Source organism: Oncorhynchus gorbuscha, linkage group LG01, assembly GCF_021184085.1.
Source record: "Oncorhynchus gorbuscha isolate QuinsamMale2020 ecotype Even-year linkage group LG01, OgorEven_v1.0, whole genome shotgun sequence".
Classification (NCBI taxonomy): domain Eukaryota; kingdom Metazoa; phylum Chordata; class Actinopteri; order Salmoniformes; family Salmonidae; genus Oncorhynchus; species Oncorhynchus gorbuscha.
In genome coordinates this window covers 63,550,869-63,574,345 of record NC_060173.1, presented here as the reverse complement: position 1 = coordinate 63,574,345, position 23,477 = coordinate 63,550,869, and the positions used below count along the sequence as shown (strand labels likewise).

The 23,477-nt window shown below is 44.4% G+C and overlaps 2 protein-coding genes across 2 annotated transcripts in view; both read right to left on the bottom strand.

Annotated features, from left to right (window-relative positions):
• Positions 1 to 13,037, bottom strand: part of LOC124041021 (membrane-associated guanylate kinase, WW and PDZ domain-containing protein 2-like) — a 125,291-nt gene extending 112,254 nt beyond the window's left edge. Inside the window, exons 1-2 of the mRNA XM_046358181.1 lie at positions 12,865 to 13,037; positions 6,141 to 6,220 (exon numbers count right to left, since the gene is read on the bottom strand). Of these exons, the coding sequence (XP_046214137.1) occupies positions 6,141 to 6,220; positions 12,865 to 12,902 (118 nt within the window). The 5' untranslated portion in view covers positions 12,903 to 13,037. The remainder of the gene's footprint in view (positions 1 to 6,140; positions 6,221 to 12,864) is intronic.
• LOC124041030 (membrane-associated guanylate kinase, WW and PDZ domain-containing protein 2-like) overlaps positions 12,964 to 23,477 on the bottom strand; it is a 196,537-nt gene continuing 186,023 nt past the window's right edge. Inside the window, exons 4-5 of the mRNA XM_046358192.1 lie at positions 16,903 to 17,130; positions 12,964 to 13,101 (exon numbers count right to left, since the gene is read on the bottom strand). Of these exons, the coding sequence (XP_046214148.1) occupies positions 13,013 to 13,101; positions 16,903 to 17,130 (317 nt within the window). The 3' untranslated portion in view covers positions 12,964 to 13,012. The remainder of the gene's footprint in view (positions 13,102 to 16,902; positions 17,131 to 23,477) is intronic.

The following is a 23,477-nucleotide window of genomic DNA, read 5'->3' as shown; positions in this document are numbered from 1 at the left end:
TACAGCTCTCTCATCCTCAGTTTCAAGGAGAGATTTAGGGGAACTCGAGAGTAGTATTAGTGAGATGGAGGTAGAGCTGGTGGGGCAAGGCAATGTAGGCCTCCAGTCTAATTTAGCTGAGTTATGTAGGGACCTGGGCAGTTTTTTCCAGGTTAAAGCAGGTTAAAGCAAGTGAGCAAGCAGGTGACCTCTGTGGTGAGGAGATGGAGGAGCTACCTGCAGAGTTTTATACTGAGTTGTATAGGGCAGAAATGTGTGATCCTATGTGTGCTCAGGTCTTGTTCGCAGAGCAAGAAGAAGGGGATGTGGAGCCCGGGCTGTGGGTGTGGGAGGAGCCTAAGCTTTCCCTGGCACAGACGGATGAAATTGACATTCCTCTGTTGTCCCATGAACTGGCAGAGGCCGTAACCCAGATGTCCCCTGGTCGTGCACCGGGGATTGATGGACTCCCAGTGGAGTTTTATAAAGAATTCTGGGGAATAATTGGACTGGACCTCTTTTGGGTGTTGCGTGAATGCGTCGGGGTAGGAGAGATACCAATGAGCTGCCGTCGGGCGGTTCTGACTCTCCTGCCCAAAAAAGGGGACTTGTTTGAACTTAAGAACTGGAGGCCTGTGGCATTGCTCTGTGCCGACTACAAGATATTTGCCAAGGTCCTCTCTAACAGACTGAAGTCACATCAGGACTTGATAGTACATAAGAACCAAACATATTGTGTACCGGGATGCGCAATCATGGACAACTTGTTCTTAATCATGGACATGTTGGACTTGTCGAGAGAGGTTCTAATGTGAACTTTGGACTGGTCTCTTTAGATCAGATCAGAGAAGGCTTTTGATAGAGTGGACCATGAGTATCTGTTTAATGTGATGTCTGTGTTTGGGAAAAGTTTTTTGACTTGTGTGAATCTATTGTATGCTGGGGCATCATGTATAGTCAAGGTGGGAGGAGGGCTCAGTAGGCCAGTCTGGGTGAGACTGAGCATTAGACAAGGATTCCCTATATCGGGGCAGTTATATACACTAGCCATTGAGTCTGCTCTCAGACCTGCAACGCAAGCTGGTGGACTTTTTCTGGTCGGGCCATCACTGGTTGAAGGCGCAGTGTTGTACTTGACCATCCACGAAGGAGGACAGGGCCTGGTGGAACTGGAGAGCAGGGTGGCTGCTTCCTGACTAAAGGTGGTGTAGAGACTGCTGTACCATACTGATGTTGGCTGGAGGGAGCCAGCATCCGCTGCTGAGGAGAGCTGGCGGATTAGGGTTGGACCGGCAACTGTTCCTCATGAGGCTGGAGGGGCTGAGTACAGCAGGTCTCTGATTTTTACTCTGCGGTGCTGAGGGCCTGGCAGCTGCTAAGGCCCACACGAGAAGGGGATGTGGAGCCTGGGCTGTGGGTGTGGGAGGAGCCTATCTTCCACAACCCAGCCATCCCTTTGAGATCGGTTCAGTCAGCCACCCTGAAGAGGCAACTGATGGCAGCGGGTTTACAAAGGCTGGGTGACCTGCGACTGCTGGGAGAGGAGGGGTGGAAAACCCCGGAAGTCCTGGCACAACAAACAGGAATAATGCATTTTAGGCTGCTGGGGAGATTCCTGGAGGAGGTCCAGGACGCACTGTCTGAGCCGGTAAGAGGGGTGTTTGAGTGGCCAAAGGGGGAGGGGCCACCAATGTTTCTGGCACTGCAAGTGACGTCAGAGACTGGGGACTGGCAAGGGGGTCTGAAGGACTTGTTAGAATTTAACATTCCGAGCCTGGGGGAGTTTGAGGGGGTGGGGAGGTAAAGCCCTCTACAACCTCTGCATTAAAGCAAGACAAAAAGTCTCTCAACACAGCAGGAGAGCAAGAGGCTGACATAGGGAGAGTGAAGGACATTGAGGATTCAAAGGAAAGAGAGAGGAAAAGGATGTGGGGGGCGAGAGAAAAGGGGAAGGTTGATGAAAGTAAACATGTTTGTAGCTGTGAGGCTCCAGGAAATCCCAGAATTCTTCATTCAGACTGGCAGCAAACAACGACAAACAACATTGGGGCTATGTAATGTACCAATACTAAAAACAGGCTTCCCTTCCTATATTATTGAAGCCTTCACTACCTATATCCTAAACCCTTCCCTTCCGATGTCAGATTCTCCTCCTTTCGTATGTCCTATTTCCTTCCTTCATTTCCTTTCCCATGTCCTAATTCACTTCCCTTAATTTGTCCTAAAACCCACCCTTTCCTAAACTCTCCTATTCCTTTCCAATGTCCTATTCCCCTCCTTTCCTGTCTCCTATTTCATTCCTTAATTTCCTTTCCTATGTCCTCCCTTGCTTTCCTATATTCTATCCCCTTCCAATGTCTTATTCTCCTCCTTTCTTAGGTCCTATTTCTACTGCCCCCGCTGGAGTAATTGCGTGCCCATAGTAAACATAATTATTTTTTGTCAAAAGTTGCTAATATATGCAAATAAATAATATTATTGAATAGAAAACACTCTAAAGCTTTTAAAACCGTTTAAATTTTGTCTCTATGTAAAGCAGAACTCTCAAAATATGCATTCTCCCAAACTATCTCTTCTCATCTGAAAAGTTGGCCCACCTTTGACATCATCGCAAACACCCTCCCCAAACAGTTACAGCGCCAGGAACAGTCTCCACGTGTTCAGCGTGATCTCAGCTTTCAATGGGGCTTCTCATTGTGAGAATCGCCCGCTCGCGAGAGTTTGAGCACGCGGTAAGCTCCCAGTCACTCAAAAAAACCTGTCACTTTTATGTGCGCAGTGGTCAAGTCCTCTCTTTTTTCCAAGATCGATTGAACGGTGCCTGTGTTTCTGTTTGTTCTCAAAATTGCTGTACACCTTTATAACATGTTAAAGCTTGATTATGAAGTTAGTTTGACAAGTTAACTCGACATATAATATATAATTTCAACGTTTTGGTGCGCACCCACTTCAATTTTGCGTACATTTCGACCGAAATGTGGGTATTCTGAGAACAGAAAGAGGCAGACTTGAAAACTAAACGCTGGTTTGGTAAGTATAATCCCTTCCAGGTCGTTTGATGGAAGAACAGCAAAGGTAAGGGAATATTTATGTGTTAATTTTGGGTTTCTGTCGACTCCAAGATAGAGGAGTCATTATGCTAATGTGGGAGCGCCGACTCCCTATTATAGCCTAGTGAACGCAAAATGTAACGTTAAAAATAAATGTAACACAGCGATTGCATTTAGAATAAGTGTATCTTCCTATACATATGTAAAACATGCATATTTAGTCAAAGTTTATGATGTGTATTCCTTGTTAGCTGACGTTATCTGCCGGAGCTATTTCATTTCTCAGGACATTTTAGTAGCATTTTTTGAACGATGCATCATTGTAAACAGAGATTTATGGACATATATAGCATATTATTGAAAGGTTAGTGAAATGGTTTTTTTTTAATCCTGCGTTTGTTGATTGCATATTTTTTCCTACTTGGCTATGCTAATGAGCTATGTCTGCGGTGGTGGTTTGACATAAATATGTGCTATGTTTTCGCCGTAAAACATTTTAGAAATCTGACTTGCTGGGTAGATAAACAACTTGTTTATCTTTCATTTGAGCTATTTTACTTGTTAATGTGTGGAGGTTAAATATTTTTAGGAATATTTCTTGCGTTCCCTGCGTCACATTCCAGCTGGGGGGGGGGGGGGTGGGGGCGCGTTCCCAAATGGGAACGGGTGTCTCTAAAAGGTTAAATAATTTCCCTGACTACTTCCTCCTTCCTTTCCTATGTCCTGAAACCCACCCTTTTCTAAATCCTCCCATTCCTTTCCTATGTCCTAGAATCCCCCTCACTCCATTTCTACATCGTATCCCCTTCTGTCTTATTTCCTTCCCTATCCTATGTCCTTAAACCCTCACCTTCCTTTCCAATGTCCTAGTCTCTTCCCTTCCTATATCATATTCCATTCCCTTCCCTTTCCAGCCCTATGTCCTCTCCCCTTCCTTCATAAAACCTCTTCCCTTCCATTGATTTCCTGTTTGCATACCCTTCCCATTTAATATCCCTTCCTTTCCTACGTCCCATTCCGTTCCCATGTCCTATTCTCATTTCCTTTCCTATTTATTTCCCTTCTTTTCCTATGTCATAAAACCCTACCCTTACTATATCCTGTCCTATTCTCCTTTTATTAATTTCCTGTTTCCTTGCCCTTGCTGATTTAGAAGAACATATACTGACTGAATTATTTATATTTACATAACATTAGGAACACCTGCTCTTTCCATGACATAGACTGACCAGGTGAATCCAGGTGAAAGCTATGAGCCTTGAGACATTTGAAACATGGATTGTGTGCGTGCCAATCAGAGGGTAAATCGACAAGACAAAATATTTAAGTGCCCTTGAACGGGGTATGGTAGTAGGTGCCAGGAGCACCGGTTTGAGTGTGTCAAGAACTGCAACCCTGCTGGGTTTTTCATACACAACAGTTTCCCATGTAACAAGAATGGCCCACCACCCAAAGGATTTCCAGCAAACTTGACACAACAGTGGGAAGCATTGGAGTCAACATGGACCAGCATCTCTGTGGAATGCTTTCAACATCGTGTAAAGTCCATGCCCCAACAAATTGAGGCTGTACTGAGGGCAAAAGTGGATGGGAACTCAATATTAGTATTTGGTATTTTATTAGGATCCCCATTAGCTTTTGCGAAAGCAGCAGGTGCTCTTCCTGTGGTCCACACAAAACATGACATACTACAGAACATTAATAAACAATAACAGCTAAAAGACAGAAATACATAAACTGGTGTTCCTAATGTTTTGTACACTCAGTGTATGGCAATATATAGATACACTATATAAATAAAAGTATGTGGACACCCCTTCAAATTAGCAGATTCGGCTATTTCAGCCACACCGGTTGCTGACAGGTGTATAAAATCTAGCACACAGCCATGCAATCTCCATAGGGGAATATTGGCAGTAGAATGGTCTTATTGAAGAGCTCAGTGAGTTTCAACGTGGCACCGTCATAGGATGCCACCTTTCCAACAAGACAGTTATTTAAATGTCTGCCCTGCAAGAGTTGCCCCAGTCAAATGTAAGTGATGTTATTGTGAAGTGTAAATGTCTTGGAGCAACAACGGTTTAGCTGTGAACTGGTAGGCCACACAAGCTCAAAGAACGGGACCGCTGAGTGCTGAAGAGCGTAGTGTATAAAAATCATCTGTCCTCAGTTACAACACTGACTACGAAGTTCCAAATTGCCCCTGGAAGCAACGTCAGCACAATAACTGTTCATCGGGAGTTTCATGAAATGGGTTTCCATGGCCGAGCAGCCTAAAAGACTAAAATCACCATGCAGAATGCCAAGCGTCAGCTAGAGTGGTGTAAAGCTTGCCGCCATTGGACTCTGGAGCAGTGGAAACGCATTCTCTGGAGTGATTAATTACGCTTCATCATCTGGCTGTCCGACGGACGAATCTTGGTTTGGCGGATGCCAGGAGAATGCTACCTGCCCAAATGCATTGTGCCAACTATAAAGTTTGGTGAAGTAGAATTAATGGTCTCGGTCTATTCAACAAGCATACACGCTCACACAAAAAGTAAAATCGACAATGTGTAACATAGTTCGGACTTGGCCCCTTAGTTCCAGTGAAGGGAAATCTTAAAGCTACAGCAAATATTCTAGACAATTCTGTGCTTCCAACATCGTGGCAACAGTTTGGGGTAGACCCTTTCCTGTTTCAGCATTACAATGCCCCGTGCACAAAGTGAGGTCCATGCAGAAATGGATTGTCGAGATCGGTGTGTAAGTTCTTGACTGGCCTGTACAGAGCCCTGACCTCAACCCCATCGAACACTATTGGGAAAAATTGGAACGGTGACTGCAAGCCGGGCCTAATCGCCCCACATCAGTAACCGACCTCACTTATACTCTTGTGGCTGAATGGAAGCAAGTCCCCGCAGCAATGTTCCAACATCTAGTGGAAAGTCTTCCTAGTAGAGTGGGGGCTGTTATAGCAGCAAAGGGGGGACCAACTCCATATTAAATGCCTATGACTTTGGAACGTTATGTTCGATGACCAGGTGTCCACATACTTTTTGAAGAGAAGAAGAGAGACACCTCATGCATAAACATAGATTTGTGCATTTACATAAAAACAAAAACACTCACCGTCCTCTTTGCACTCCTCAGGTGGTTTGGCCTTCTTTGCCAGCCGAGGATCCAGCCATGATGTGGTTTTGGTGTTGTGACTGGAGGAGGACAGAGAGGGGGGATGAGGAGAAAGAGATACAGTACATAAATGGAGAGGAGAGACCGAGGCAAAGAAGACAGAGAGGACAAGAAGAGAGGGAGAGAGAGATCAGCGCCTGTGTGGTTGAGTGGCAATACCCTTTAAAAAAATCACATTAGAACCCAAAGTTTGTAGGTTCAATCCCTGCGACCACTTTTTATACTTTCATTACCTATCCTGTATACCACTGTTTCTGTACTGTCTGAATATCCTACAAACATATGAAAGGAGGGTGGAATTTCCCTCTCATTTAAAAAGAAATAATTAACCCCCATCCCCTGTGAATGTGTTTTTTTACAATGTTTTATGTTGAGTTGAGATGGGCAGGACAGAGGTTGTGTGTGAGTGAGAGGGTGAGATGTTTAAGGTGAACAAAACTACCATATATTCTCTATTTGTCCCTCTGCTCCTCATTAGAAAGACAGAGAGAGAGAGAAACCGTTTGTGTGTGTAAAATGACCTGTCAAACACCCTGGTGATGGCTGAAATGGATTAATGGAATATATTGTCTTTCTGTTGCATTAACTGTATAAGAACGCTAAAGCTTCATCAGAGATTTAACACATCTCGACACTTACAGTACCTTCAGAAAATATTCACATTTGTGTTACAGCCTGAATTTAAACTTTATTAAATTTAGATTGTGTCACTAATCTACACACACTACCCCATAATGTCAAAGTGGAATTCTGTTTTTAGAAATGTTTACAAATTAATTACAAACGAAAAGCTTCATGTCTTGAGTCAATAAGAATTCAACCCTTTTGTTATTGCAAGCCTAAATAGTGCCTTCGCAAAGTATTCAGACCCCTTGACTTTTTCACATTTTGTTACATTTTGTTACAGCCTTATTCTAAAATGGATTGTTTTTTCCCCTGATCAATGCACACACAACATCCCATAATGACAAAGCAGTTTTTTTGCTAATCAAATCGTATTAGTCACATGTGCCAAATACAACAGGTGAAATGCTTATTTGCAAGCCCCTAACCAACAAGTTTAAAAAAATACAAATAAGAAATAAAAGTAACAAGTAATTAAAGAGCAACAGTAAAATAACAATAGCGAGACTATATACAGTGGTCAATGTGCGGGAGCACCGGTTAGTTGAGGTAATAGGTACACGTAGGTAGATTTATTAAAGAGACTATGCATATATGATAACAGAGAGTAGCATCGGTGTAAAATATGAGGGTGGGGGCAATGCAAATACTCTGGTTTGCCATTTGGTTAGAAGTTCAAGAGTTTTATGGCTTGGGTGTAAAAACTGTTGGCATTTTGGATATCATATTTACATAAGTATTCAGACCCTATACTCAGTAATTTGTTGAAGCACTTTTGGCAGGGATTATAGCATCAAGTCGTCTTGGATATGACGCTACCTGCTTGACACACCTGTATTTGGGGAGATTCTTCTCTGCAAATATTCTCAAGCTCTGTCAGGATGGATGGAGAGCATTGCTGCACAGATATTTTCAATTCTCTCCAGAGATGTTCGATCAGGTTCGAACAGGGCTCCGGGCAGCCGAGCGGAAATGGAGGAAAACTCGCCTCCCTGCGGACCTGGCATCCTTTCGCTCCCTCCTCTCTACATTTTCCTCTTCTGTCTCTGCTGCTAAAGCCACTTTCTACCACTCTAAATTCCAAGCTTCTGCCTCTAACCCTAGGAAGCTCTTTGCCACCTTCTCCTCCCTCCTGAATCCTCCTCCCCCCCTCCTCCCTCTCTGCAGATGACTTCGTCAACCATTTTGAAAAGAAGGTCGACGACATCCGATCCTCGTTTGCTAAGTCAAATGACAACGCTGGTTCTGCTCACACTGCCCTACCCTGTGCTCTGACCTCTTTGTCCCCTCTCTCTCCAGATGAAATCTCGCGTCTTGTGACGGCCGGCCGCCCAACAACCTGCCCGCTTGACCCTATCCCCTCCTCTCTTCTCCAGACCATTTCCGGAGACCTTCTCCCTTACCTCACCTCGCTCATCAACTCATCCCTGACCGCTGGCTACGTCCCTTCCGTCTTCAAGAGAGCGAGAGCTGCACCCCTTCTGAAAAAACCTACACTCGATCCCTCCGATGTCAACAATTACAGACCAGTATCCCTTCTTTCTTTTCTCTCCAAAACTCTTGAACGTGCCGTCCTTGGCCAGCTCTCCCGCTATCTCTCTCAGAATGACCTTCTTGATCCAAATCAGTCAAGTTTCAAGACTAGTCATTCAACTGAGACTGCTCTTCTCTGTATCACGGAGGCGCTCCGCACCGCTAAAGCTAACTCTCTCTCCTTTGCTCTCATCCTTCTAGACCTATCGGCTGCCTTCGATACTGTGAACCACCAGATCCTCCTCTCCACCTTCTCCGAGTTGGGCATCTCCGGCGCGGCCCATGCTTGGATTGCGTCCTACCTGACAGGTCGCTCCTACCAGGTGGCGTGGCGAGAATCTGTCTCCTCACCACGCGCTCTCACCACTGGTGTCCCCCAGGGCTCTGTTCTAGGCCCTCTCCTATTCTCGCTATACACCAAGTCACTTGGCTCTGTCATAACCTCACATGGTCTCTCCTATCATTGCTATGCAGACGACACACAATTAATCTTCTCCTTTCCCCCTTCTGATGACCAGGTGGCGAATCGCATCTCTGCATGTCTGGCAGACATATCAGTGTGGATAACTGATCACCACCTCAAGCTGAACCTCGGCAAGACGGAGCTGCTCTTCCTCCCGGGGAAGGACTGCCCGTTCCATGATCTCGCCATCACGGTTGACAACTCCATTGTGTCCTCCTCCCAGAGCGCTAAGAACCTTGGCGTGATCCTGGACAACACCCTGTCATTCTCAACTAACATCAAGGCGGTGGCCCATTCCTGTAGGTTCATGCTCTACAACATCCGCAGAGTACGACCCTGCCTCACACAGGAAGCGGCGCAGGTCCTAATCCAGGCACTTGTCATCTCCCGTCTGGATTACTGCAACTCGCTGTTGGCTGGGCTCCCTGCCTGTGCCATTAAACCCCTACAACTCATCCAGAACGCCGCAGCTCGTCTGGTGTTCAACCTTCCCAAGTTCTCTCACGTCACCCCGCTCCTCCGCTCTCTCCACTGGCTTCCAGTTGAAGCTCGCATCCGCTACAAGACCATGGTGCTTGCCTACGGAGCTGTGAGGGGAACGGCACCTCAGTACCTCCAGGCTCTGATCAGGCCCTTACACCCAAACAAGGGCACTGCGTTCATCCACCTCTGGCCTGCTCGCCTCCCTACCACTGAGGAAGTACAGTTCCCGCTCAGCCCAGTCAAAACTGTTCGCTGCTCTGGCCCCCCAATGGTGGAACAAACTTCCTCACGACGCCAGGACAGCGGAGTCAATCACCACCTTCCGGAGACACCTGAAACCCCACCTCTTTAAGGAATACCTAGGATAGGATAAGTAATCCTTCTCACCCCACCCCCCTTTAAGGTTTAGATGCACTATTGTAAAGTGACTGTTCCACTGGATGTCATAAGGTGAATGCACCAATTTGTAAGTCGCTCTGGATAAGAGCGTCTGCTAAATGACTTAAATGTAAATGTAAATTCAAGTCCGGGCTCTGGCTGGGCCACTCAAGGACGTTCAGAGACTTGTACCGAAGCCACTCCTGCGTTGTCATGGCTGTGTGCTTAGGGTCATTGTCCTGTTGGAAGGTGAACCTTAGCCCCAATCTGAGGTCATGAATGCTCTGGAGCTGTTTTTCATCAAGGATCTCTGTACTTTGCTCTGTTCATCTTTGCCTCGATCCTGACAAGCCTTCCAGTCCCTGCCATTGAAAAACATCTCCACAGCATGATGCTGCCCCATGCTTCCCCGTAGAGATAGTGACAGGTTTCCTCCTGATGTGAATCTTGAGATTCAGGCCCAAGAGTTCAATCTTCGTTTCATCAGAACACAGAATCTTGTTTCTCTTGGTCTGAGAGTATTTAGGTGCCTTTTGGCAAACTCCAGCATGCTGTCATGTGTCTTTAACTGAGGTATGGCTTCAGTCTGGCAACTCTATCATAAAGGCCTGATAGGTAGAGTGCCTCAGAGATGGTTGTCCTTCTGGAATGTTCTCCCATCTCCACAGAGGAAATCCAGAGCTCTTTCAGAGTCTCCCTGACCAAGGTTCTTCTCGCCCGATTGCTCAGTTTGGCTGGGCGGCCAGCTCTGGGAAGAGTCTTAGTGGTTCCAAACGTCTTCCAATTTTAAGAATGATGGAGGTCACTGTGTTCTTGGAGACCTTCAATGCTGCAGACATTTTTTACTACCCTTCCCCAGATCTGTGCCTTGACACAATCCTGCCTCGGAGCACAATACTTCGACCTCATGGCTTGTTTTTTTCTCTGACATGCACTGTCAACCATTTGACCTCATACAGTGAGAGAGAAAGTATTTGATCCCCTGCTGATTTTGTACATTTGCCCACTGACAAAGAAATAATTTCAATGGTAGGTTTATTTGAACAGTGAGAGACAGAATAACAACAAAATCCAGAAAAATGCACGTCAAAAATGTTATAAATTGATTTGCATTTTTATGAGGGAAATAAGTATTTGACCACTCTGCAAAACATGACTTAGCACTTGGTGACAAAACCCTTGTTGGCAATCAGAGGTCAGATGTTTCATGTAGTTAGCCACCAGGTTTGCACACATCTCAGGAGGGATTTTGTCCCACTCCTCTTTGCAGATTTTCTCCAAGTCATTAAGGTTTCGAGGCTGACGTTTGGCAACTCAAACCTTCAGCTCCCTCCACAGATTTCTATGGGATTAAAGTCTGGAGACTGGCTAGGCCACTCCAGGAGCTTAATTTAATGTCCCACTTCTTGAGCCACTCCTTTGTTGCCTTGGCCGTGTGTTTTGGGTCATTGTCATGCTGGAATACCCATCCACGACCCATTTTCAATGCCCTGGCTGAGGGAAGGAGGTTCTCACCCAAGATTTGACGGTACATTGCCCCGTCCATTGTCCCTTTGATGCTGTGAAGTTGTCCTGTCCCCTTAGCAGAAAACACCCCGAAAGCATAATGTTTCCACCTCCATGTTTGACGGAGGGGATGGTGTTCTTGGGGTCATAGGCAGCATTCCTCCTCCAAACACGGTGAGTTAAGTTGATGCCAAAGAGCTCCATTTTGGTCTCATCTGACCACAACACTTTCAGCCAGTTGTCCTCTGAATCATTCAATGTTCATTGGCAAACTTCAGACGGACATGTATATGTGCTTTCTTGAGCAGGGGGACCTTGCGAGCGCTCCAGGATTTCAGTCCTTCGCGGCGTAGTGTGTTACCAATTGTTTCTTGGTGACTGTGGTCCCAGCTGCCTTGAGATCATTGACAAGATCCTCCCATGTAGTTCTGGGCTGATTCCTCACCGTTCTCATGATCATTGCAACTCCACGAGGTGAGATCTTGCATGGAGCCCCAGGCTGAGGGAGATTGACAGTTATTTTGTGTCTCTTCCATTTGCGAATAATCACACCAACTGTTGTCACCTTCTCACCAAGCTGCTTGTCTTGTAGCCCATTCCAGCCTTGTGTAGGTCTACAATCTTGTCCCTGACATCCTTGGAGAGCTCTTTGGTCTTGGCCATGGTGGAGAGTTTGGAATCTGATTGATTGCTTCTGTGGACAGGTGACTTTTATACAGGCAACAAGCTGAGATTTGGAGCACTCCCTTTAAGAGTGCTTAAAGGGAGTGCTGAAAGTCGAGAGAACTGAATACATTCCAAATACACTATGTTCAGGAGTAAAAATGTGCTGTCACATAATAAGTGGTATGGACTCACTCTGTGTGCAATAATATTTTTTGAATTACTACCTTATCTCCAATACAATTATCGTTAAGGCCCCTCAGCCGAGCTGTGAATTTCAAGCACAGATTCAACCACAAAGACCAGGGTGGTTTTCCAATGGGTCACAAAGAAGGGCACCTATTAGTAGATGGTAAAATAATTCAGTAGATGTAATATCCCTTTGAGCATTGTGTAGTTATTAATTACACTTTGGACGGTGTATCAATACAAACATTATCGACAAAGACACAGGCACCCTTCCTCACTACTTTGCCAGAAAATAAGGAAACCGCTCAGGGATTTCACCATGAGGCCAATGGTGATTTTAAAACAGAGTTTTCATGGCTGTGATAAGAGAGAACTGAGGATGGATCATCAACATTGTAGTTACTCCACAATACTAACATAAATTACTGTGTAAAGAAGGAAGCCTGTACCGAATGAAAATATTCCAAAACATGCATTCTGTTTGCAATAAGGCACTAAATTAATACTGCAAAAAATGTGGCAAAGACATGTACTTATTGTGCTGAATGAAATGCCATGCATGATGCAGCCACCACCACTAAGAAAAAACCTGAAATTTCAATACCTGAATTCCCACCAAATTCCCTGAACTCCATTCATTATTTACCCAGTAAAATGTTTTATTTGCTATAATTCAGTGAACACCTGATGTATTTGTAACATTCAAAAATCCATTGTCCAACTGTTTTATTAGAATTGCTGTTAAAAAAGTTTAACTATTTGGATGACCATTGCTAGTGTGTGTGCATGCGTGCGTCACTGTCCCCCACATAAACACACACTTACTCTATGAAGTAGACCTCTCCTTTTTCTGTGTAGGCCATCTCCCAATTGTCAGGCAGGGGTCCCAGTTCCTCCTCATCCCCCTCGGGGAGTTTGGGGGGGTGATTTGGGGGAGTCCTCCTCAGGGGGCTCCTCTCCCTCTGTGGAGGGCTCAGTGGCGGGAGGGGGCAGTGTCGGGGCCTCCACCACAGAAACCTCCCCCCGACCCATCTGTGCTCTTGTCCTCATGCTCGCTTGTCTCTGTAGAAAACATAGCGAGAGACAAATCCAGACGGTTCATACAGTATGGTCTTTTCTCATACACCTCAGTCCCTATAGTCCCTTTGGGCTGATTTTGACTTGATCTGCTGACTTCAGAGATCTGCATTGACATTGGTGGCATTCCTGGCTGACTGCATTGTGAACATTGCATCAACCAATGGTTGTGCGCTTCGTCATCAACTGTGCAGTAGAGCATCAGATTGCTATATCATACAATGTGGTTAGTTGATGCTAAACGTCTCTCCGTGTGTTGTGAGATTTGGCAGGTGTCTAATATAGTCAGGCAGGTATGCATTGATGAACGATCTCAACTCTGAAAACTGCTCCTTCGTGGTGGATAGAGAGCCCTCTAGAGAAAAACACTTCCCTATGGATTAATGCTGAGCAAAGAAGAACACAGCTCTAGTGGTCCAAAGACTCTTTCACACTCTTAAGTGTCCCACAGAGCAGATTAGGGATACACGAACACACAGAATACATTACCTGTCTTTAAACACACGCTATGATGTTCCTGTTAGTGTTCTCCACTAGAGCTATACAAAGACCTTCTAACATCGATGTATTCACATTGGGTTAGAGAAAACTGTAGCCCACTTTATGAATATGCTGTTCGGTATATAAGAATATTTTGAACATAAATACACAACACAGAGGACAAGAGGACTTAAAACTAGAGTACTATTGGGAATTGTAAATAGGAGTTCGGTTTCAGTTAAACAGCTGTTTAGAATCTGTGCAATGTCACTCCTGAATTCAGAGCTACGTGTGCTACGTTCTGTACATTGAGTCTGGAGCAGGGTACTTGTTTTTTAGCCATTGGCCCAGTGGTACTGCAAGGACTTCTGATTGGTCAACCCCAGGCTATGATGGGCGTTATAAATGGCATCCTGTTCCTTTGTCCGGGGGTGAAAAGCTGAGGACAGGGGGAATGAACATTACCTCCCAGCACAACATCTATGATTTGTCCTCTCTGAATAAACACATTTTTCTCCCCCTGATTTGTTTTGTGGTTTGTGTTATTGAAGAATAACATCAACTGCTAACAGGTAGGAGTGAAAACTTTGCTTCAAAGACCGGGTGTATGGGGCATAGGGTGAATTTTCCCATATACGCTGATCTAGGTTCCGTTTTGCATTTACCCCACTAATGGGGGAGGGGAAGCTGATCCTAAATCTGTAAAGGAAACTACAGGATGGGCTGTCAGTGTCTCGATAGTTTGTACTTGTCTTCAACTGAAAATACGTCTGTGTATGCGTATCCCTGTATGTGTTGTTCCTCAAGTGTTGTTTCTCTTGCTACACTGGGTTCACACTCATAGCCAATCAATAGTAGATCCCACTAGATTTCTGTCCCATAGGTGTCTTTTCTTAACTCCCTCTCCTGTTTCTGTGTTTGTGTCACAGGGTGTGTATTTGGACATTTGTGTTCCAACAGCAATGCACACGCGCACACACACACACCCAAGAGGGTAATACGGCTGTCCCCATAGGAGATCCCTTTTGGGTTCCATGTGGAACCCTCTGTAGAAAGGGTTTTAAATGAAACGCAAAATGGTTCTTCAAAGGGTTCTCTTATTAGGACAGCCAAATAATCCCTTTCTAAGAGTGCAGGGGACTGTCACAACCACATTTGCTTTGATTTATCTCTGTCCTTGGTCTCATTCTGGCTCTGGACCTATTTCTCCATTCCTCTGTGCCACTATCATTTCTTTTCTCTTCTCTCAGTTACTTTTGCTCTCAATATTCTCCCTCTTTGAATTCCATTTTCAAAATGTTTATTTAACCTTAATTTAACTAGGCAAGTCCGTTAATAAAAATTTCTTATTTACAATGGCGGCCTACATCGGCAAAACCCGGATGGCGCTGGGCCAATTGTGAGCCGCCCTATGGGACTCCCAATCACAGCCGGTTGTGATACAGCCTGGATGTGTGGACCCTCTACTGCTCTCTGTCCTGGTTTCCATTAATACTTACACAGCTCTCTTCCTCCATCTATCCCTCTCCCTTTCTCTCCCCCTGTCTCGGTCTCTTTATCCATCTCTCCATCTGCCTCGCTCTCTATCTCCAAATCTCTCCTTCCCTATCTCCCTCCTCGGTTGCGCCCCTTCTTTCAGCCCCTCCTCCACCTCTCTCTCTGACTCATTCATTCTTTGACCCCTGAAGTCTTCATCTGCCTCTCTATATCTCTCATTTTCCGACACTCCTTTTTATTCTTCTCGTCTCCTGGCCGCGGGAAGATGATTTGGGGTGGGGTTGCTGACGAGTATTTATTTAGTGTATGTGTAATATATATATATATATATATATATAGTAACTATTTTTATTGCAATTTATCAGGGGTGCTGCTGCTATGCCCTCTTCCTATTTCTCTCTCTCTTTCCATCTCTCTCCTGAGGGACATAGGCCCTGTGTTGGCTTGGCTGTGACTCTGCGTTTGTGTGCCCCTGTGCATGTGTGTGTATGTACATGCGCTTGTTTGCACACATTGCACAGCATGTGGTGGAACAGTCTGGCAGATATGGTAGATATTGTGTGTAGCACAATGCTGTTTGCAATGGCATGGTAGGAGAACCCGTTGCTCGCAGTAATTTCTGCTAATTTCATCCAGTGATGCGTCGGCTTGAGGTAAGACTGCACCGTTCTAGGACACGTTTCTGCCAACTCTCCCCCCCATTCTGCATCAGTGGCATTTGTTTTAATGAAGCTCTGCTCCACAGACAACATTTCCTGGCCTACAATACCAACCTGTAGCTCAAAAATTGAAGGCAAGTTTTGTTCCCGTAGGCCAACTAACTGCATGTTATTTATTTAAAGTAAACAAAGTCAGTTAAGAACAAATTCTTATTCACAATGACGGCCTACCCCGGTCAAACACTAACCCAGATGACGCTGGGCCAATTGCGCACCGCCCTATGCAACTCCTAATCACGGCCTGTTGTGATACAGCCTGGAATAAAACCAGGGTCCGTAGTGATACCTCTAGCACTGAGATGACCGCTGCACCACCCGGGAGCATTTCAAGGTTGCGTGTACAGTTTCAGAACAAACAATATGCATTAACAATATATAGTAAATACGCCAGCGCACACACTCAGACACACACTAAGCGTTAATGATTGATAATGCTGATAGCTGTCACGACCTGATCTGTTTCAACTGTCCTTGTGTTTGTCGCCACTCCCTCCAAGTGTCGCTCATAATTTCTCCTAGCTCCTATTTTTCCTCGTCCTCCTGGTTTTGACCCTTGCCTGTCCTGACACCGAATCCGCCAGCCTGACCATTCTTCCTGCCCTGACCTCGAGCCTGCCTAACGCCCTTTACTGTTTGACCTCGGACCTGGTTACTGAACCCTTACCTGTCCTGACCTCGAGACTGTCTAACGCCCTGTACTGTTTGGACCCTGACCTGGTTTATGAACTCTCGTCTGTACCTTACCTGCCTTTTGCATACCCCTTGTTATAATACATATCGGAGCTCAACCATCTGCCTCCTGTGTCTGCATATGGGTCTCGCCTTATGCCCTTATAATAGCAGAGCAGACAAGGCCGTGAGAGGCCAGATTTAGCTACTGCATATATCATTTAATGTCATGCTGTTCATATAAATCATTGGTTATAATATAGCGGTTTCTCGCAGTTATTTATCCCGGTAAAATTTGAAAGGGCTAGAGACATTATTCCATACAGACAGTGATCCCAGAGAGTGATCCTGCGCAGGGCCACACACAACTTCTCCCCGCTCCCCTCCCCCATACACACACCAACACTGCACGCCCGCTCACCTGGTGTGATGGCCACCCCGTTCCCATTGACCACCGGGGGGCTGCTTTTCTCCTCTTCCTCGGGCGGCTCCAGGCTGGCTTGCTGCTGCATTTTTCTGACCGACTGGTTCCTCTTCCTCTTGCCCTGGATGCTGGGCCGGGCTCTGGGAAGCAGCACCTCACTCACATTCAGTGGAGGGGCCGCCGGACTGGGCTCAGCTGGGGGCTTGGGAGTACCGTATAAGTTCTCTGGAGAAGGGAAAATGAATGCACAACTGAGTGAAGTGCAGGCCAGCGGCACAAAGGTTGCCACAAACTGCATTGCTGATGCAATACATTATTTATCAACAATAATTTATACAGCAAGTTACCTTCCTCAAGGCACAGTAGAGAGAAAGATTTCCCATGCCAAATAAAGCCCCATTTACATTATTTGAAAAAGAGACCCACACATACACAAACATTATCACACACAAACAAAGAGAAAGAGAGAGAAACAAATACACATTCTTAGACAAGCACGTATTCACTCACACATTCCTGCAACAGTGGAACATAATCAGATACAGCTACCACACAAAGAATGTGTTTGCATGTACACTACACACATGCAAACAAACACGCTCACTCACACTCATCAAATGCTGTGGGTATAAGATAAATCTTCACACATATATATATATACAGTTGAAATCGAAAGTTTACATACAACTTAGCCAAATACATTTAAATTCCTGACATTTAATCCTAGGTGAAATGCCCTGTCTTAGGTCAGTTTGGATCACCACTTTATTTTAAGAATGTGAAATGTCAGAATAAAAGCAGAGAAGGATTTATTTCAGGTTTGATTTCTTTCATCACATTCCCAGTGGGTCAGAAGTTTAAATACACTCAATTAGTATTTGGTAGCATCGCTTTTAAATTGTTTAACTTGGTTCAAACGTTTTGGGTATCCTTCCACAAGCTTCGCACAATAAGTTGGGTGAATTTTGGCCCATTCCTCCTGACAGAGCTGGTGTAACTGAGTCACGTTTGTAGGCCTCCTTGCTCACACACACATTTTCAGATCTGCCCACAAAAAAATGTGCACGATTGAGATCTTTGTGATGACCACTCCAATACTTTGACTTTGTTGTCCTTGAGCCATTTTGCCACAACTTTGGAAGTATGCTTGGTGTCAATGTGCATTTGGAAGACCCATTTGCGACCAAGCTTTAACTTCCTGACTGATGCCTTGATATGATGCTTCAATATATCCACATAATTTTCCTTTCCTCATGATGCCATCAATTTTGTGAAGTGCACCAGTCCTTCCTGCAGCGAAGCACCCCAACAATATAATGCCGCCACCCCTGTGCTTCACGGTTGGGATGGTGTTCTTTGGCATGCAAGACTCCCCCTTTTTCCTCCAAACATAATGATGTTCATTATGGCCAAAGAGTTCAATTTTTGTTTCATCAGTCCAGAGGACATTTCACCAAAAAGTACGATCTTGTCCCCATATGCAGTTGCAAACTGTAGTCTGGCTTTTTTAATGGCGGTTTTGGAGCTGTGGCTTCTTCCTTGCTGAGTGGCCTTTCAGGTTATATCCATATAGGACTCGTTTTACTGTGGATATAGATGCATCTGTACCTGTTTCATCTAGCATCTTCACAAGGTCCTTTGCTGTTGTTCTGGGATTGATTTGCACTTTTTGCACCAAGTACGTTCATCTCTAGGAGACCAAAACGCGTCTCCATCCTGAGTGGTATGACGACTGCGTGGTCCCATGGTGTTTATACTTGTGTACTATTGTTTGTACAGATGAACATGGTACCTTCAAGTGTTTGGAAATTGCTCCCAATGATGAACCAGGCTTGTAGAAGTCTACACCTTTATTTGTCTGAGGTCTTGGCTGATTTCTCTTGATTTTCCATGATGTCAAGCAAAGAAGCACTGAGTTTGAATGTAGGCCTTGAAATACATCCACAGGTACACCTCCAAATTACTCAAATATTTATATCAGAAGCTTCTAAAGCCATGAAATTCTGGAATTTTCCAAGCTGTTTAAAGGCACAGTCAACTTTGTGTATGCAACTTCTGACCCACTGGCATTGTGATACAGTGAATTAAAAGTGAAATAATCTGTCTGTAAACAATTGTTGGAAAAAATACTTGTGTCATTGTCACGCCCTAGTCTTAGTATTTTGTGTTTTCTTTATTATTTTGGTTAAGCCAGGGTGTGACATGGGTTAATTATGTGGTGTGTTTTGCCTTGGGGTTTTTGTAGGTATTGGGATTGTGGTATAGTGGGGTTATCTAGAAAAGTCTATGGTTGCCTGAAGTGGTTCTCAATCAGAGGCAGGTGTTTATCGTTGTCTCTGATTGGGAACCATATTTAGGCAGCCATATTCTTTAGGTGTTTCGTGGGTGATTGTTCCTGTCTCTGTTTGCACCAGATAGGCTGTTTAGGTTTTCGCGTTACGGTTCTTGTTTTGCATTGTTCAGGTTTATTAGTTTATTAAAAACGTATCAAAATTACCACGCTGCATTTTGGTCCTCCTCTCCTTCACTGCAAGAAAACCGTAACAGTCATGCACAAAGTAGATGTCCTAACTGACTTGCTAAAACTGTAGTTTGTTAACAAGAAATTTGTGGAGTGGTTGAAAAACTAGTTTTAATGACTCCATCCTAAGTGTATGTAAACTTCCGACTTCAACTGTACATATCCCTAATATTTACAGATATAAGGGATCTGGATAGGTTTAAGCAGTGTAGTGGTGGAGTGTCCAACATATTCCTTACTTGGCAGTTATGTACATATTGTTGTTCTATTCCTTTTGCTTATTTTCTGAATAACTGTAAGATGTAAATATTGTGTCGTTCCTGGAAGCTGTTGCCGTAGTGATAACCAAAAGATACCTGTGTTGTAACCACACTTTCAGATTGTAATGGGAATCTGGCAAAAGTCTAGAAAACTGTCAAATCCCTGAAGGGTTCTTCTTCCTCCAATCTGCCACAATAAATTAATTCAGACACTGACCTCATTACGGGGAAAAAAATGTCATCATTAAAGCCAGAGTGTCTATTGTATGTATGCGGATGACTCAACACTTTACACGTCAGCTACTACAGCTTAACAAAGAGTTGCAGTTAGTTTCATAGTGGATGGCAAGGAATAAGTTAGCCCTAAATGTTTCTAAAACTAAAAGCATTGTATTTGGGACAAATCATTCACTAAACCCTAAATATCAACTAGGTCTTGTAATAAATGGGGAGAAGTATGTCCAAAATAAAGCGATGCTCTGCCTTCTTAACAACACCAACAACAACGCAGATCCTACAGGCCCTAATTTTGTCGCACCTTGACTACTGTTCAGTCATGTGGTCAGGGTGCCACAAAAAAGGACTTAGGAAAATTGCAATTGGCTCAGAACAGGGCAGCACGGCTGGCCCTTGGATGTACACAGAGAGCTAATATTAATAATATGCATGTCAATCTCTCCTAGCTCAAAGTGGAGGAGAGATTGACTTGTAGAGGTATTGACGTGTTGAATGCACCAGGCTGTCTGTTTGAACTACACGGACACCCATGCATACCCCACAGGACATGCCACAAGAGGCCTCTTCACAGTCCCCAAGTCCAAAACAGACTGATGGAGGAGCATAGTCCTACATAGAGCCATTACTACATGGAACTTTATTCCACATCAAGTAATTGATGCAAGCAGTAACATTTGATTAAAAAAAAACAGATTAAAAAACACCTTATGGAACAGCGGGGACTGTGAAGCAACACAAACATAGGCACAGACACATGCATACACACATACACATGAATTTTGTACTGTACGTATCGATCCACATTAGCTGCCTTTGCTACAGCTAATGGGGATCGATAGTAAATACAAAATACAAAATACAAATCACCATTTTATTTCAGTTGGATATCCCTTTGAAATAACTTCTGAACCTATTCACAATGCTATTGGGCTGGATGCTGAAAGGGGAATCTTGCAAGACGTTTTGGTAAAATCTTTTCTTTTAGGCTATTTATAGAAAGAGAAGTGCTGGATGCTTGACTTCCAATCGACAAGAAATGCATAGGGCCTGAACAATTGGATCATGGTCTGCTTAACGTGCAGAGTCCATCATTGTTGGCTTAATAACCCACATGTTTTATTTAACATTGTTAGCAGGACCTATTTAAATCAACTCTTGTGCTGCCACTCTAAGAGCGGGGATTGTAGTGATCTTAATAATTATGGCCCACTTCAAGGCTTCCTTGTCTAGCTAAGATTCTTGAATCCTTGGTAAATGTACAACTGCTTTTTGATTATCTTAGTGACAGAACTCAGGCCATCGTGATTGATGGGGTAAACTCAGAATTTCTTGAAGTACATAAAGGTGTACTACAGGGGTCAATGTTGGGACCCGTTCCCTTAACTATTTACATAAATATCATTGGTCTGTTAAAAAATTGCAAACTTTATAAATCAAATTAAATCAAATTTTATTTGTCACATACACATGGTTAGCAGATGTGAATGCGAGTGTAGCGAAATGCTTGTGCTTCTAGTTCCGACAATGCAGTGATAACCAACACGTAATCTAACTAACAATTCCAAAACTACTGTCTTATACACAGTGTAAGGGGATAAGGAACATGTACATAAGGATATATGAATGAGTGATGGTACAGAGCAGCATACAGTAGATGGTATCGAGTACAGTATATTCATATGAGATGAGTGTGTAGACAAAGTAAACAAAGTGGCATAGTTAAAGTGGCTAGTGATACATGTATTACATAAGGATGCAGTCGATGATGTAGAGTACAGTATATACATATGCATATGAGATGAATAATGTAGGGTAAGTAACATTATATAAGGTAGCATTGTTTAAAGTGGCTAGTGATATATTTACATCATTTCCCATCAATTCCCATTATTAAAATGGCTGGAGTTGGGTCAGTGTCAATGACAGTGTGTTGGCAGCAGCCACACAATGTTAGTGGTGGCTGTTTAACAGTCTGATGGCCTTGAGATAGAAGCTGTTTTTCAGTCTCTCGGTCCCAGCTTTGATGCACCTGTACTGACCTCGCCTTCTGGATGATAGCGGGGTGAACAGGCAGTGGTTCGGGTGGTTGATGTCCTTGATGATCTTTATGGCTTTCCTGTAACATCGGGTGGTGTAGGTGTCCTGGAGGGCAGGTAGTTTGCCCCCGGTGATGCGTTGTGCAGTCCTCACTACCCTCTGGAGAGCCTTACAGTTGAGGGCGGAGTAGTTGCCATACCAGGCGGTGATACAGCCCACCAGGATGCTCTCGATTGTGCATCTGTAGAAGTTTGTGAGTGCTTTTGGTGACAAGCCGAATTTCTTCAGCCTCCTGAGGTTGAAGAGGCGCTGCTGCGCCTTCTTCACGACGCTGTCAGTGTGAGTGGACCAATTCAGTTTGTCTGTGATGTGTATGCCGAGGAACTTAAAACTAGCTACCCTCTCCACTACTGTTCCATCGATGTGGATAGGGGGTGTTCCCTCTGCTGTTTCCTGAAGTCCACAATCATCTCCTTAGTTTTATATATGCGGATGAAACAATTATGTATGCTATTGCCCCGACTGTTGATCTGGCTGCGTCATCCCTTGCTGATTTTAAAACTCGTTCCAGGTAGAATTTGTAAATGAGAACTTGTTCTCAACTGGTCTACCTGGTTAAATAAAGGTGAAATAAAATATAAAAAAATATGGGGAAAACGAAATACATGTTTTTAAACTCTCGTAAGAATGTTTCAGATTAACTACATGTTCAGATGGTTCTCAAATCGAGCATATTAATGCATATAAATACGTAGTAATTTGGATTTATATAAATTTGATGTCTATGGTTGCTTAGATTGGTTCCCAATTTGAGGCACCTGTTTGTCGTTGTCTCTGATTGGGAACCATATTTAGGCAGCCATCTTCTTTCGGTATTTCGTGGGTAATTGTCTATGTCTAGTTGCCTGTGTATGCACATTTATATTATAGCTTCACGTTCATTTTTGTTATTTTGTATAGTTTGTTTAGTGTAAGTCTTTATTAAAAGTAACATGTATTCATATAACGCTGCACCTTGGTCTCCTCCATTAAATGAACGTGACAGAATAACCCACCGTAAAAGGACCAAGCAGCGTGATAAGGGTAGCGTGATAAGGAGGAACATCGCTTTGGGGAAGAATGGACCCGGGAGAAAGATGAGTGGGTAACAACCTGGGAGGAGATAAAGAGGTGGTCGATCGATCCAGAGAGAGTGCCAGTGCCCGACTGGGATTCGATGGAACAGTGAGAGGAGGGATACAGGAGAATGGAGGAACGGTGGACACGAGGAGATTGGCTAAGTCAGGTAGGAGACCTGAGCCAACTCCTCGTGCTTACCGTGGGGAGCGTGTAACTGGTCAGGCACCGTGTTATGCAAAGATGCGCAAGGTGTCTCCAGTGCACATTTCTAGCCCGGTGTGCTATATTCCAGCTCCTTGCATTGGCCGGGCTAGAATGAGCATCCAGCCAGGAAGGAGGGTGCCGGCTCAGTGCTCCTGGTCTCCAGTATACCTCCTTGGACCAGGATGTCCTGCGCC